The sequence below is a fragment of the Siniperca chuatsi genome, linkage group LG3 (assembly GCF_020085105.1).
Source record: "Siniperca chuatsi isolate FFG_IHB_CAS linkage group LG3, ASM2008510v1, whole genome shotgun sequence".
Classification (NCBI taxonomy): domain Eukaryota; kingdom Metazoa; phylum Chordata; class Actinopteri; order Centrarchiformes; family Sinipercidae; genus Siniperca; species Siniperca chuatsi.
In genome coordinates this window covers 1,226,345-1,242,500 of record NC_058044.1, presented here as the reverse complement: position 1 = coordinate 1,242,500, position 16,156 = coordinate 1,226,345, and the positions used below count along the sequence as shown (strand labels likewise).

General features: G+C 46.8%; 3 protein-coding genes across 10 annotated transcripts in view; 1 reads left to right on the top strand and 2 right to left on the bottom strand.

Moving 5' to 3' along the window:
• The window catches only part of kcnh1b (potassium voltage-gated channel, subfamily H (eag-related), member 1b), a 58,539-nt gene extending 46,407 nt beyond the window's left edge, over positions 1-12,132 (top strand). For all 4 annotated transcript variants that reach the window (XM_044189320.1, XM_044189319.1, XM_044189317.1 and 1 more), the window contains one exon: positions 7,109-12,132. In XM_044189320.1, coding sequence (XP_044045255.1) covers positions 7,109-7,957 — 849 coding nt within the window. In that variant the 3' untranslated portion in view covers positions 7,958-12,132. The remainder of the gene's footprint in view (positions 1-7,108) is intronic.
• Positions 1-16,156, bottom strand: part of LOC122873026 (NACHT, LRR and PYD domains-containing protein 12-like) — a 657,912-nt gene that overhangs the window by 264,585 nt on the left and 377,171 nt on the right. The window lies entirely within an intron of this gene.
• The window catches only part of LOC122873028 (NACHT, LRR and PYD domains-containing protein 12-like), a 1,034,258-nt gene that overhangs the window by 838,288 nt on the left and 179,814 nt on the right, over positions 1-16,156 (bottom strand). The window lies entirely within an intron of this gene.

Below are 16,156 nucleotides of genomic sequence, written 5' to 3'. Positions count from 1 at the left end.
ACTGGCTGCTGTTTGTTTAACTAGTAACAATCTGTGAAATGATCCGCTCTAATGAAGAGAAGACCAGCACTGCTAGCTTAATGCTAATGCTAAACTCAGAAGCGTGTTGGACTAATAAAGATTTAAATAATAATAATAATACATTTTATTTATACAGCACCTTTCATGCATAACATGCAGCTCAAAGTGCTTCACGCAGAAAAAACATAAGCAGTAAGAGCAGACTGAGGTACACGAAGACATAAAGGTCATTATGAGAGTCAACAGACGATATAATATATAAAATATATATATATTATATTATATAATATAATGAAATGTTAGAGGGCCGAGAGTTAAAACCCAAGACAGTGAAAGGATTCAGAAACAGTAAAACAGTCTGAGAGAATAAAGCGGGGATTCGAGCGGTTTCTTAAAGCCGCTCACAGAATCGGGTCGTCGCCACATGAAGCGGCGGGCTCCGCGGTTTGTAAATAAGAGTTCGATAAAACAGCTTCCAGGTGAGAAGCGACAGCAGCGGCCTGTTCTTCTTCTGCTCTGTTATTATCAGCAGCGGCCTGTTCTTCTTCTGCTCTGGTATTATCAGCAGCGGCCTGTTCTTCTTCTGCTCTGTTATTATCAGCAGCGGCAGTTAGCTGACGACGCAGTGAGCCGATACAAGCAGCGAGTTTCATCAGTGATGCGTTACCTCAGACAGCACAGATCCAGTTCCCGTCAGAGGGGCGTCGGCTCACTTCCTGTTTCCTCAGCCCCGGCCGCCGGCTCACTTCCTGTTTCCTCCGCCCCGGCCGTCGGCTCACTTCCTGTTTCCTCCGCCCCGGCCGTCGGCTCACTTCCTGTTTCCTCCGCCCCGGCCGCCGGCTCACTTCCTGTTTCCTCCGCCCCGGCCGCCGGCTCACTTCCTGTTTCCTCCGCCCCGGCCGTCGGCTCACTTCCTGTTTCCTCCGCCCGGCCGTCGGCTCACTTCCTGTTTCCTCCGCCCGGCCGCCGGCTCACTTCCTGTTTCGTCCGCCCGGCCCGTCGGCTCACTTCCTGTTTCCTCCGCCCCGGCCGCCGGCTCACTTCCTGTTTCCTCCGCCCCGGCCGCCGGCTCACTTCCTGTTTCCTCCGCCCCGGCCGCCGGCTCTGCCCCGGCAGGAGACCTGAGGAGCTGTGAGCGTAGGAAACGCTTTTATTAAATGTTAAAATGAATCGACGAGGTCTGTGAATACTTCCTGAATGCACGCGAGGTGAGATGCGGATCTATTTGACGATGTCTTGATTGTGAGGCATGAGGTCATAGCGGGGCGTGACCGTCGAGACATAAGAATACTAACGTACTTCTTCTCATCGCATCGTTGTTTTCGTTCTGTTCTCAAACCGTTAACGGGCCGTTAAGTCTCTCCCTCCTCTCTCTCTCTCTCTCTCTCTCTCTCTCTCTCTCTCTCTCTCTCTGTCTCTCTCTCTCTCTCTCTCTCTCTCTCTCTCTCTCTCTCTCTCTCTCTCTCTCTCTCTCTCTCTCTCTCTCTCTCTCTCTCTCTCTCTCTCTCTCTCTCTCTCTCTCTCTCTCTCTCTCTCTCTCTCTCTCTCTCTCTCTCTCTCTCTCTCTCTCTCTCTCTCTCTCTCTCTCTCTCTCTCTCTCTCTCTCTCTCTCTCTCTCTCTCTCTCTCTCTCTCTCTCTCTCTCTCTCTCTCTCTCTCTCTCTCTCTCTCTCTCTCTCTCTCTCTCTCTCTCTCTCTCTCTCTCTCTCTCTCTCTCTCTCTCTCTCTCTCTCTCTCTCTCTCTCTCTCTCTCTCTCTCTCTCTCTCTCTCTCTCTCTCTCTCTCTCTCTCTCTCTCTCTCTCTCTCTCTCTCTCTCTCTCTCTCTCTCTCTCTCTCTCTCTCTCTCTCTCTCTCTCTCTCTCTCTCTCTCTCTCTCTCTCTCTCTCTCTCTCTCTCTCTCTCTCTCTCTCTCTCTCTCTCTCTCTCTCTCTCTCTCTCTCTCTCTCTCTCTCTCTCTCTCTCTCTCTCTCTCTCTCTCTCTCTCTCTCTCTCTCTCTCTCTCTCTCTCTCTCTCTCTCTCTCTCTCTCTCTCTCTCTCTCTCTCTCTCTCTCTCTCTCTCTCTCTCTCTCTCTCTCTCTCTCTCTCTCTCTCTCTCTCTCTCTCTCTCTCTCTCTCTCTCTCTCTCTCTCTCTCTCTCTCTCTCTCTCTCTCTCTCTCTCTCTCTCTCTCTCTCTCTCTCTCTCTCTCTCTCTCTCTCTCTCTCTCTCTCTCTCTCTCTCTCTCTCTCTCTCTCTCTCTCTCTCTCTCTCTCTCTCTCTCTCTCTCTCTCTCTCTCTCCCTCTCTCTCTCTCTCTCTCTCTCTCTCTCTCTCTCTCTCTCTCTCTCTCTCTCTCTCTCTCTCTCTCTCTCTCTCTCTCTCTCTCTCTCTCTCTCTCTCTCTCTCTCTCTCTCTCTCTCTCTCTCTCTCTCTCTCTCTCTCTCTCTCTCTGTCTCTCTCTCTCTCTCTCTCTCTCTCTCTCTCTCTCTGTCTCTCTCTCTCTCTCTCTCTCTCTCTCTCTCTCTCTCTCTCTCTCTCTCTCTCTCTCTCTCTCTCTCTCTCTCTCTCTCTCTCTCTCTCTCTCTCTCTCTCTCTCTCTCTCTCTCTCTCTCTCTCTCTCTCTCTCTCTCTCTCTCTCTCTCTCTCTCTCTCTCTCTCTCTCTCTCTCTCTCTCTCTCTCTCTCTCTCTCTCTCTCTCTCTCTCTCTCTCTCTCTCTCTCTCTCTCTCTCTCTCTCTCTCTGTCTCTCTCTCTCTCTCTCTCTCTCTCTCTCTCTCTCTCTCTCTCTCTCTCTCTCTCTCTCTCTCTCTCTCTCTCTCTCTGTCTCTCTCTCTCTCTGTCTCTCTCTCTCTCTCTCTCTCTCTCTCTCTCTCTCTCTCTCTCTCTCTGTCTCTCTGTCTCTCTCTCTCTCTCCCCCTCTCCCTATCCCCGCTGTAAATCGATGTGAAGCCATCGTGTTCTGCTTGGCGGTGCAATAATGGCGCCGGTGAAGAGAAACGACCTGCCAGCTCTCACCTCCAAACCCTCGGAGAGCGGAGAGCAGCAGCTGACCTCGTCACGTTTAAAACAAGACATTTCTCTGCTGCTGAGAGCTGAGCGACGCTGCTGGTCTGAAGGAGAAGACCGTCACAGGTTTGCTTTCAACTGTTCGAACAGGGGAGTGACACTGGTCACTTCTCTTCACTACTTCACCAACTTTTTGTTATGACGAATATAACTGCCATCCAGCCGGGGGCGTTTGTTGCAGCTCATACTCCTATTTGGTGTTAAACTAACGAGGTGTAAGGTGTTCATCAGAGAGCTTTAGAGGTGCTGGTAGGTTTGGACAGAGCCAGGCTAGCTGTTTACCCCTGTTTCCAATATTTATGCTATGCTAAGCTAACCAGCTGCTGGCTGTAGCTTCATATTTACCGTACAGACATGAGAGCGGTATTAAATAATAAATAATATAATTTCCTGGTTCTTTCTCAAACTCAGATAAATGAGTTTGTGTTTACTGTACGTACTGTCGCAGAACATTTTCCCTATAACTAATGTGAAACTAGTTTCTTCTTGAGAAGATATTAAGAAATCGTGTTCGTAAAATAAAACATTAAATGACATTTGAAGCAGCTATAATGGATATTTCTACAATAACAATGTATGAAATAACAATGTGACGGTGTGTCGGTGTCAGCCTGCAGCTCCCCTCGGCCTTCACGGAGCTTCATAGAGACTTTCAGCTCGCTGTTCGTCCGCTCTGGTTCGCTCTCAGCTCTCAGAGCGTCGCTGCCAGAGAAGAAGAAGCTGTAAAAAGCCTCTGAACGCTTCCTGCTGAGCAGCAGACAGCAGCTGCTGAACATAGCGGAGCATCTAGCTGCTAAAGAGCCAGATGTTTCCCTCGGCAGCTGCTGGAGACCAAACACAGAGCTGACGGAGAGAAGACCGGACCGACGTCCATCAGGAGACACAGACACGCCTCCTGAGGAAGTGTCATGTGACTCTGACACGCCTCCTGGTGAAGTGTCATGTGACTCTGACACGCCTCCTGGTGAAGTATCATGTGACTCTGACACGCCTCCTGATGAAGTGTCATGTGACTCTGACACGCCTCCTGGTGAAGCGTCATGTGACTCTGTAGCTGCTAAACAGCTGTTTGCTAACACGTTCAACATATCAACTTAAAAGCAGAGGATATGTTAATGTGTTCAAACTTGTTTCTGCTGAAGACAGGTGGACAGAAACATCAGTTATTGCCGGTCTCAGGTTGTGATAACGGAGTCCTGGTCGCGGTTAAGACTGAGCGACAGTAAAGTTTGTGTTTGCAGGTGAACGCAGCACAGAGAGTCTCAGTCTGATATGTTGTGTTTGTATCAGAAGAAACGGCAGCAGCTGTTGAACATCAGCAGTTCTCTCGCGTTCTGCGTTCCTCTGTTCTCGTCACCTCTCTCTGACAGAACTGTCCACACGATCCAATTACAGCAGGTCAGGCGCTCGCTGATTGGCTCAGGGTTCATACATACTGATGACATCGCTGGGGGGGGAAGGCGCCGCCCCTCGCTGTCGCTGCAGAATAAAGACTCAGCCTCAGCAGAGGTCCGGAGGTCCTCCGACACATTAATGCACGTTCATCGATTTACAGCCCGGTCAGCCGTAATGTTTAACCTTCACTTCCTGCATCACCTGCAACGGAAGCGGTCTGGAGTGAAGACGTTTAAACACGTGGACGACCGGCTCACCTGGTACAGCTTCAGGAGATTAAAGAACCATCGACAACCTTTCTGTCTGACGTCTCCCCACGCACCTCTCCGTTACCGCCCTCCATCAACACCACTCGCTAAGTTCCAGATGTGTTCATTTGAATGGGTTTCAAACCAACTGTTACTTAACACTATTAGTTGTATAAAAGTTATAACTTTTTTATACAACACTGCAAAAATGTATTATCACATTTAAGTGAAAAACGTTTTAGATATGAGAATTATTTCTCTTGATAAGTCAGGATTACCAGAAGTCTTAAAATAAGGCCAACAAAGCTCATTTCAAGGAGTTCTTGTTTAGTGTAGTTGATTCAGTTACAAGCCAACTGATACTCAGTATTAAATTACTTAGAATAAGATCGGTGTCATTCTTGTTTCCAGATAACAAAACTCCACGCAGGCAAAACCTAAATACTCTCTTTCTGGCACAAATGGGTTTTGGATCTATGACCTTCACGCTGGGCGGCGTGTGTGCAAACCACTGAGCCACCATGTCAACTGACACCTGGTCAGGTGGCTCTCGCCATCACAAGGTCGGGTCCGCCGCTTTGGTTCAGATGTTTGTGGTCATCAGAGGACGAGTCCTACTGACTTTGGTGATCCCCTGAATTCCTCTAGCGCCACCAGCAGGTCAAAATATCCATTTGTCCAATACTTTGGTTTATGTCCAAATACCTGCAAAACTAACGACAGTTTTTGTAATCTAATTTACCCAATCTGATCAATCTAATCAGACAAACTTTTTCTTGTAATACTTATTGGAACAATATTCTGACTTTTCCTCATTAAATTATGACTCTCTTGACATTACAATGTTTTCCTTTCCTAGACTTTATTCATAAAATATTTGTGGACTAAACCTTTTTTCCCCCAACGATGACCCTAATTCTCCGCCACAGTCATAAGGAGAGTTTTGAAAGCTGTGGAGTTTTTTAAATTCGTTTTTGGGGGTAATTTGTGCCTTTAGTTGGACAGCGACAGTAGAGAGATGACAGGAAAGGAGGGAAGAGAGAGAGCGATAGGGAACAACATAAATAAAGGTCCCGGGCTTGATGCGAATACTTCAAAGTATGTTTAAGGACTTATATGTTTACTGGAGAAAAGGACTTTAATTTAAGACCGAGTTACACTGTTTGCATCAATTATCTTTTACTTACATTATCAAATGTGTTTGAAGTAGAAGAGTTTTTTTCTGTAGTTCATCTTTACACGCCAAAGTAAAGATATTCGTCTAAAGGTCTTTAATCTCAAACTACCTACTGCTTTTTTATACACTGACATTTTGATCAAAGCGTTAGAAAAAAGGGATTCTTCTTAATTTCTCTCTTTTCTCCAATCAGCTCTCAGAGCGCTGCACAGCGCAGAGATGTTTCTTTAATAATAAATGACTTGTTTTAACAGCAGAAGCAGCAGATGCTCAATCCAAACACTTTCAGATGTGAGCGCTCCATTCAACACTGTTGACCATGCAGTTTTGATTGATGGCCATTTATGTGCTGGGGAATCGTTGAAAATGAACGTGAGTGCTGGGAACACTGGGCCGAGTTTTTCAGCAAGTTGATACATAAACAACAGAATACAGAAAAGTAAAACCAAGTGGAAGACATTTATTATAATCGTGGGCAATTTAAACAATTTACAGTGCAAAACCTTGAATAACTTGACAGCAGGCTGGGCAGCAGTGTTTCACTGCCCTCTCTGATTCAAGCCTGTTTCACCTCTGACCACACCCAACAGTGATGTCACAGTGTCCTGGAGCACACCTGTAAGTCACTGCAGGAAGGTGAGAAGTTAAATCACTGGAGGTCAGTACAGACAAGATTTTCAGGTGGTGTTAAGATGGTGTCGTCCCTCATTCGTCCAGGAGTGTTCTAGAAAAGGTTTCAGTCGTAGTCGTCTGGACGCTGTTTTCAGAATCGAGACGTTTCGGCTCCCATCCGGAAGTCATTCTCAATTGTGAAAAAATGGGGCGGGAATTAGAAATTTAAGCTACTCTGTGTTATATAAGCCCCGCCCTCAGGAAGGAGTCTACCTGAGTGTCTGTTCATAGCTAGTTTCACCTGAAACTATTAGGTCATTAGGTCATGACTACGACTGAAACCTTTTCTACGACAGGTGGTGTTAAGTTCCTCAGTTTCAGAATCTGGTCCATTTTTTAAATGGACGTGTTTATTTTGGGTTTTGTGAGAAGAATCACCTTTTCAAGTCACGTACAATTTCTTGGACCTGTGGGAAGCTCTGTCTGTTTGGAGGTTGAGTCACTCCTCAGTCCTCAGTCCAACGTCTAAATGGTCACAGAAGTCAACACAATTTCTGTGGCCAGAGTCTGTGATTTTTTGGCTAAGGGCTTTGGTTTCTTGTCTTTTTACAGATCGTCTTCCGGAAGATCAGTGATGTGAAACGTGAGGAGGAGGAGATGTTGAAGAGGAAGAACGAGGCTCCTCTGAACCTCCCTCCGGATCATCCAGTCCGACGACTCTTCCAGCGTTTCCGGCAGCAGAGGGAGGCGCGGCTCGCCACCGAGCGGGTCGATCAGGGCGGCGGTGACGTGGAGAAAGGTGTCGTTCCCTTGGAGCCGCCCAGAGGTCCAGAGGTCCTGGCCTCCACCAGTATAGTCACGGTGACCGAGGGCCCAGCCACACCCACCACCTCCTCAACATCCACTGTGTCCTCTTCATCCAGGACCTCCAGCCGAGTCATGTTCCATGCTCCCGCCATCCAAAATGGAAACCTGATCGGCTGCAAATCCGCAGAGCCACCCAAAGCTAAAGGCTGGGGACGATTCAAGGAGTCAGTCGTGAAGGCTGAGTCATGGAGCAGCGTCTCCAAGGCCGAGTCCATGGAGACGCTGCCCGATAGAACTAAGTCTCACGACGAGATGCCCCTCAAGAAAACTGACTCCTGTGACAGCGGCATCACAAAGAGCGACCTCCGTTTGGACAATGTCGGCGGCGCCAGAACGCCGCAAGAGCAAAGCCCGAACCAGTCTGACGAGAAGAGGGTCTTCTGTCCGATACCGGAGCAGAGCATGCAAGCCTCTTTCCTCGAGATGAAACAAGAATTGAGAGGAGACATCAGATCTCTGAACAGTCGCATGGCAGCACTGGAGGCTCAGCTGGCTGAGATGCTGAGACTTCTCAAATCCAGGAAGTCGTCGGGCTCCTTCTTCGAGATCTCGCGGCCTCCTTCCCCTGACTCCGATAAGGACAGCTTCTCCTAAGCCGGACACGGAGTCAGTCTGCGGGAATCAAACTCGACCCGTTCAGCCTCCAGATGTCAGAAAAGCGCTTCTGACTTCAGCCTGAAGCTGCGCTGATGGTGGTCGACGACGATATCACACAGATGACAAAAGCACTTTGTTACGTTCGCAGCATCACTCTGGGAGACATTACAGACTGAAATGACTGACTGAGGTTAAGGCTGATTTTTACTTTGATCAGACACTACAGAAAGAGTCAGGACAGTCACACCGGCACCTTTGGTCCTCAGGAGGGTTTCGAGCCTTCCCGCCTTCACACGATATCGGCAATAATAACAGATGGCTTTAATGTTGTTGTTTTAAACAGGACTTTGGCACTGTGATGAAGGAAATTATGTTCTAAAGGTTTGATTTGGTGGCTTTGACTTGGTCTCATGGGGTTTGGTCCACAAAGTCTGTTTAGCTGTTCAGACCCTCCAGATACTGAAGGGTCTGCTCTCATTGGCTATCTGCACTCTCAATCAAAAGGTTTACACACTTCAAAATGGCAGGGGTGCGTGGAGGCTGCTGAACTGAAAGGTCATTGTGGACCAGACTTTCAGCCGATGATCAATGGTTTGGCTCGGTGAGACAAGCTAACTGACCAGATTAACTGACGTTAGCACTGTTTTCCTCTGAGAATTCACGCAGACTAAACACTGTGTACAAGACTTCAGCGAGAAGTCTGATGTTTGGGATCTGTAGCGTTTTTATATCCAGAGTGAATGTGAAAGATTTAATGCAGCACGGTGAAAGTGAGGCGCTAAATGTGTCTGATGTTGATGTTTAAATTCCTGCACAGAGCTTCACATTTGACTGGCTAGTCTGGCTTTTTAGTTTTTTTTATAAAAAATCAGTATATGCATGTTTCCATGTTGATGAGTTTTCAGCTCTGAATGGAGCCCATGGGGTTAACGCATCCAAACACAAACACAAACAGTAATCTGATTGCTTCAGCGTAACAGATCACACGTGTTGGACGGTTATACTTCTGATATCTGCGGCTGCCTAAATGCATCTGAATTCAAGTGGAATATGTTTTAACTCACTGTACATATGCTCTTTAATTCAGGTGTTTTTAAGAGATCGTTCATTTAAAATTATACGGTATATTGCTCGAACAAAGTTACATCTCATCATGTGATTTTGTTATCTCCACTCTTCCTGCATTGTGATTAGATCTCAATATGCAAATGAGGTGGGCGGGGCTAACAGACCTGTCAGTACATGTGGTGCGTGTCAGGTGAAGGGAAGCGATGCGACTTGTAAAGCTGAACAGACACTGTAGTTTTTATTAATCGTGTACATCGTGTTAACTCACACCGCACGTTTTAATCGGCCTTTCTGCACGAAACGTACGACTTTTATGCTCACACACAGATCAATACATACAGATCAATCGACCAGCCACAACGTGGAGCTCACGCCGAGTTTAAACATTCAGTGTCATTTCCAATCAATTCATTCATACGAGACGACCACGTCCTCAATAATGTTGACTAAAAGAGAGAAAGGCAGCGTTAGGAAATCGGACTGACAACCGATCGTCCAGACAGATCGTTGATCGTTCAGGAAATTAATCGGGCGTTGTGACCTCAAACTGAACGTCAATAAACTACCGATCTGCCTGAAATTCTGCCTGTTTCTAATATTGGTTGGGGCGACCAATTCGGGGCTAAAATTGGGCTTAATCTGTACAGCGTCTGCCAGTCTTAAGGCGAGGGTCAGGTGACAGACAGCCGAAGACATCCATAGATATTAGCCAACTAAGCTAACGCTATTTATACAGGTGAAAGTTATCAGAGCCAGCGGAGCAGCTTGCTCGGATACCCTCGGCAGTCACGTGACGCTCGCCTTTTACGTCGTAGCTGTCCCTGGAGAGTCTCCTGAAGCAGTGCTACTGCACGGGCTCTTATTTTTCCTTCGCTAAGGAAGGACTCATCTGTGGCTTTTGTTTTGACAGGCAGCTTGCGAGGAGGCGGAGTTTTTAGGGGTGTGGATTTTTTTTTTCTGTCTAATCAGCAGAAACCATTATGTTGGGAAATGATCATCAGTCCAGAGCTGAAAGATTGTGAATGAAGCTGCGGAGTTTGGTCCTACTGGATGATTGTAGGTATGTATGATGGAAGAGTGTAGAAAGACAAATACTTCCTAAGTCACCGGTGTGTTTGGGTCTTGTAGGCGAGACGTTTCCGTGTTCGAGGCGCATGTTCGTGCTTCTTCTAGCAGAGATGTCGTATCTCTCCTCAGACTTTAGCCTCTCGGCTTCATCGGTTTTGGCCGGTGTGTCGCTGTTGGTCCTGGAGGACTCGTTTCCTCTTAGCGAGAACAGCGAAACTAAACTACCTGCAGTGCAAACATGACGAGGCCTCCGTGAACTGCGACAGCAGCGATTGTTGTGTTCGCTCTGCTGTCAAACCGACAACGGCATCTTTTGTTGCTGCTCGCTGGCAGATTGTGTTTAAGCAAACCGCAACGTAGCAGACATAATGTCCTGTTTAGTTGGAGGTCATGGCAGCCAATAGATTCCCAGGATTCTCTCCCAGGAGAGCTGTGATTGGCTCAGCTGAATCCTTCTGTTTTGTCTACCAGTTCTTCCTTTGGCTTTAGCTTTGGTGTCTTCCTCAATCATTTTATACGCTTCGTTTCCTCTTTGAAACGCGACGGTTTTTCACATTTAGCTTTACAGTTTTCCTTCCTACTTTTCTGTGACTTCCTACTCTTTGGTTGATAGCTTCACCTCCTGTTCACGCCCATCCGACGCCACAGTCTGTATGAACGTCTCTATAGTTGCCTCTGAGGTCTCTCACGGGTTTCTTAAGAAACGTGAAGCCTGGAGTTTGGGTTTACTGCTCGTCGCCATCTGTCAGCTACCGGAGACTGAAAATCCCGATGTGGCCAAAGAAGAGCCGAGCTGCAACCATCACGGCTGAATGTGATAGGCTGAGACACCTGCCAATCGAGGTAAAAACACTCCCCCAAACATACTTAAAACTTAAATGAAATGAAGAGCTGAACTGAACTGAGGTTTTCCAATTCGCTTCAATACGATCCGTGTTTTGTTGGAGCTGCATCTCGTGGAGCCGAACACACTGAAGCGAGAATTACAGGTGTCCACATAGTGCGAAGCTCGTCATCTTCCTGTGTCCGCGAGCATCTGAGTGCACAAATCTCTGACCGCGTGAACACATCTGCAGAATGGCGCCCGTGTTCATTTGGAGTTTATCCGGCCCTTTAAGCGGCGACTTCGGCACTGCGCCGTGGTTTTTTTGCTGACTGAACAGAACAGAAAACCGTTCGATCCCGACATCGTTTAAATGAAACCAACCAGATTGATGGTACAGAGTAAATCCTGTTTTTTAATATAAAATGCTGAAGCTTTGAGTATCATCTGCAAACATGATGACAGACTAAAAGCAAACCTTCATCTACAAATACTGTCGAATCCGTTCACAACTGAAACTTTAGCAGTAAAATGTCAAACGTCTTGAGCATCATGACACGTTCAACGCTTTATTCCTCCTAATCAGAGGAACTGTAACCTGAGCAGAAAGAAAATAATCTGAGATTTACGTTTGTCTTGACTTTGGTATCTCGTGTATCCTGTGTAGCTGTGATGTAATATAGCGTCATAATATGCAATTATTGCCATGTATGCTGTTTGTACCGAGAGACCGGTTGTTGTTTGCGGTGCTTTGTGTAACTCACGCTGTCCCACGAGCAGCGCCGGTATCGACACTGATGCACTTTGGTCGTCTGTCGTCTCTGCATGACGCTGGTGTGTTTTTAAGGAAAGACTGAAACCCAGCTGACTTTGCCTTGCTGCTTAAATATCTCGGAGGACTTTAGGTTTCGTTCTCTCTAAACTTCACTACCTTCCTGCCGGCGGTCACGCGTATGTAACGGCCGCCGTCTGTGCATGAAGAGCACCTCCGTGTTCAAATGGTACGACGTCTTTATCAATATCACGTATGCACTGTTTTGGAAATTCACAACTTGGAGGAAAAGCTTGAAATAAAACTTGTAGTAACCACAGATATATATTCTTATTTCTGTTATTCACTTATTGTCAGGAATGAAAACTGTATCAGCACAAAGAGCATTTATAAAAAAAAATCACATCAAATGTCAACAATAAATGATTTTATACTTTGTAATTTTTGTGTCTTTATTTGTTCTTGTGTTCGTTCCTTTAACGTTATAACACAAGTTACAGGCTGACTGTCTGTCTGAGCTGCCAGCGATTTAGGTTTGGGAAAGTTTAGGACACTGCAGCTACTCGATTAAACCGACTGCTGACTGTAGGAGACAGGATGTGGCTTTTGTTGTCAAAGACAGACCCCCGAAGAGGTTTCGCAGCGCTATAACAACATCGTGTTACTTCAACCAAGAGAGAACGATCACTCGCACGTGTACAGGATGTCGCTTTTCAGGAAAATGTAAGCATACGACGTGAACGTGGCGTCTCTAAGAGTCATAATGTTGATATGTTGAAAATATTCTATACAATATATCAGAACTCTGGTATAATGTATAGATAACGGATCCTACTTTAAGGTGGAGTTTTTGAGCGCTAGTAGCGCCGTGGAGCTCTTTTTTTTTTAACGAGCGGGGCCCCGTTTTGTTGGTATCGTGCACGAGGACGCGCGAGCATTTCCCATCCTGCCGTTGGTTTCAGGCTACTCACAGAAACTTAGCAACGCGCCAACAAAGGCAGCGAAGAAGACGACTGCCTGCGGGCAAACATGGATGCTAACGAAGCAGGATTTAAAATCGATTTAGAAATGCGAATGATTTACGGAGGAAGGAAATCCGTTCAACACAAACCTTCATTTCACTTAAAGGGAAAGTTCAGATTTGTAGACGTGAGGTGGTCTGAGCTGCTGTGACTCGTGACCCCCCCCCCCCCGAAGAAACACACGAGTGAATCACCTGTGTCAGGCGATGGAAAACACCTGTTATCAGTTGACTACTCAGTACTGTTGCTATGGTTACCTGCAGGTTAACATAACTTGAGCGCAGATTCCCGATTTGTCCAGCTGCCAGCCAGTCAGAAACCAGCACTGGGTGTGGTCACGATACAATTAGCATTGATTATTTTTAAAGATACATCTGTGATTTGTTGTTTTTTAATCAAATCCTTTTATGTTTCAGTCAAATCAAAGTTAAGATTTAAATGGATTCTTTAAATCGGTTTCACATTTATCTGATTTAAATCTGCTCGCCTCCGAGTCTCCGAGCTGAACTGGATCTGTTCCAAACCAGCAGGGAATCCCTGAACCCCCCCCCGGAAAAACCTGCTCTCTGCAGAGCCGGTAGCTCCCTCCCTCTCTTCTCCCTCTTCCTCATTTGATGTTCTGCATTGCAGTGCCAGCCCTCCTCCCCCCTCCAGGTTGATCTCTGCGGCAGCGAGCAAACAGCAGGCGATCCTCTCAGCCTGAGACTAAACATGCCAGCACAGCCTCCTCCCCCTCCTCCTCCTTCCTCCTCCATCCCCCTCCTCCTCCTCCTCCTCCTCCTCCTCCTCCTCCTCCTCCTCCTCCTCCCCCTCCTCCTCCTCCTCCTCCCCTCCTCCTCCTCCTCCTCCCCCTCCTCCTCCTCCTCCCCCCTCCTCATCCTCCTCCCCCTCTGCAGCAGTGTTCTCCTGGAGCCACAGCGCCCTCTACAGAGCAGACAGCAGACAGACCTTTATCGAGATCAATGTAATGCCCACTAGAACAGGAAGTAGGAATCATGAATCATTGAAATGTATTACTGAATAAAACACACAGTCTTCACTTTACAGTTCTGCAATAAAATATTCTAAACTTCACTTTTTCCCCAGAAAATAAGAAGGCGAGTGAGTTCTGAATGTTTTCTCACAGAAAACTAAACAAACACCTTAAATGCTTCTCAGCTCACGTGCAGCTCAGCTTAGGAATGAAGGCGACGACGAGCGGCTCAACAAGACGTCAGCTGCTGTCCTTTAACCACGACCGCCATCGTCCACTAACCCACAGACCCTTCACCGCACCTGACAGGTCAGAAACCCGTCTCACCTTTCTATCGGTGACAGATGAGGTCGTCCTGATGTATTTCATCCTTTTAGCAGCCCTGCTGCTGGAGCAGCTAAATGGAATGCAGCCGTTATTAATTATGTTACTAATTCCACCTGTTCGACGAGTCGAAATGTCTTTCACCTGTCTGCAGACTCCAGTCCTGCGCTTCACTCAACAGACTTCATGTTACGCTTCGTTAAAGACGAACTGGCAAACAGTAACCAACCGGTGACAGGCCGAGGTCACGCTGGCTCCCTGCTGACCAGCTAACGCTCAAATTCTGCTACAAGTTAATGCAGAACAATAATAATAATAACAATAATTAATAACAATGCTGATGGGGGGTCCGAGTACTTTTACTTTGGATGCTTAAAGTACTTTTTGCTGACAATACTTCTGTACTTTTACTGCTGAGACTGTTACTCCATGAAGCTTTTACTCGTCAGATGTTGACTGCAGGACTTCACTCGCACCATTTTCAGAGCGGTGTTGCTACTTTTACTAAAGTAAAGGACTTGAATACTTCCTCCACCACCGGACTTCGCCGCGTTCCCAGATGTCAGCGATGACCTTGGTGAGTCCGAGTGACCTGGGTGTTATCATGACTCATCACACGCTGTGATAAACCTGAACTATCCTGTAATCTTGATGTATTTTGGTTTCCATGCTGCTGGAACCTTTAGCTTTAGCTTCTTTCATCCCTTCGTGCTGCTTGCAGGTGACGTAGAGGTGAAACTCCACCTTGAAATAAAAGCCGACATGGATCACGGCTCTCAAGCTGAATCCATTCATTCAAAACTAACGGAGACAAACGGAGGCCTGGACGGCAGGACAAACTTTTAAAGATGCACTGCAGTGATTTCCCCCTCAGCGTGTCTCCAGGTGTCTCCAGGTGTTGGGGAGTTCTACTGCAGATGTTTTAAAGTCGTATAAAGCCTTCGGTGTCTCGGAGGGAGCTGAGTGAGGTCTGATAAACGTCCTCAAGTGATGTCACTCGAGTCGGCGTCGGCTGGAGCTGAAGACGACCGGTCTGAAAATGTTAGAGAGAGGTGAGCTCAGTGCTGCAGGCTCCGGGCTACGTTAGCCGCTACTAGCATAACGCACCACAATCTCACACCCAGCTGTCGGCGGGAGAGTTGCATTGTGGGTAATGTAGGCGGCAGGTTTTAACAAGGAAGAATGTGTGGGATAAAACAGGACACCTCTGGTTCTGCTCCTTTTTCCTTCAAACTGCCCCCCCGTGAGTCCGATGTTACGGGGGGGGGACACGATGAATCCGTGGAGACTCTTCCAACGTCGTTTCAGTCGGGCTGCTCGTGATTCTTCGCCTGTCAGACGCCAGACAAAAAGATCGCAGCTATCGGTGAGTACCATGTTATTATAACTTCTCATAAGTTGTTATAAACCTGAATTATCTTTAAACCACCAAGACGTCTTTTCAGCCTCAAATCACCACAAACACGTTTCCATGTTGCACCTTTAAAAAAACAAAAACACTTGCCTCCGTGGCTTAAATGTGAATTACAGGTCGAGGGTCGACCTTTGTTGTGGAGGCCCTGGTGTGGGGGGGGGGGACTTTGAGGAAGAGGATGGTCTCCCTCAGAATCAACTCTGGAGGTTTTTACAACTCGGACATCTTTGGATCCGCAGCTCTGGATCTCCTCCAGTCAGATCTCTCAGGATATTTTTGGTAATGAAGCGTCACAACATTGTTCTTTATTACAGAACCACTCAGCAGTCAGTAATTTCAGTATTCTTAAAAATATTAGGAGACTTTCCAGATGAAACTACTTCATAGGATTTGGTTTAGACACCTGTAAAACTTTACAGAGCTGAATTAAGAGAAAAGGCTACTCACATATGTTTCAAACCTCCTTCTGGTTTAATAAATCTGATTACGCTCGCCATGTTTTCTCTTCTCCGCTGCCTGATTTGTGCTGGAAGACCCCACCGAGACAGACAGAGACATTTGTCCTGGTTGTATAATTGGGTGGAAAATACTAACAATTACAAACAGCAAACAAAATTAATAATAAAAATAATAAAAGCAGACATGGATCACTGCTCTCCAGCAGGAGGCCCATCACACGTCATCACGTACGTCATTATTTATTTATTTGATTGTATTTTATTAATCTGAAAC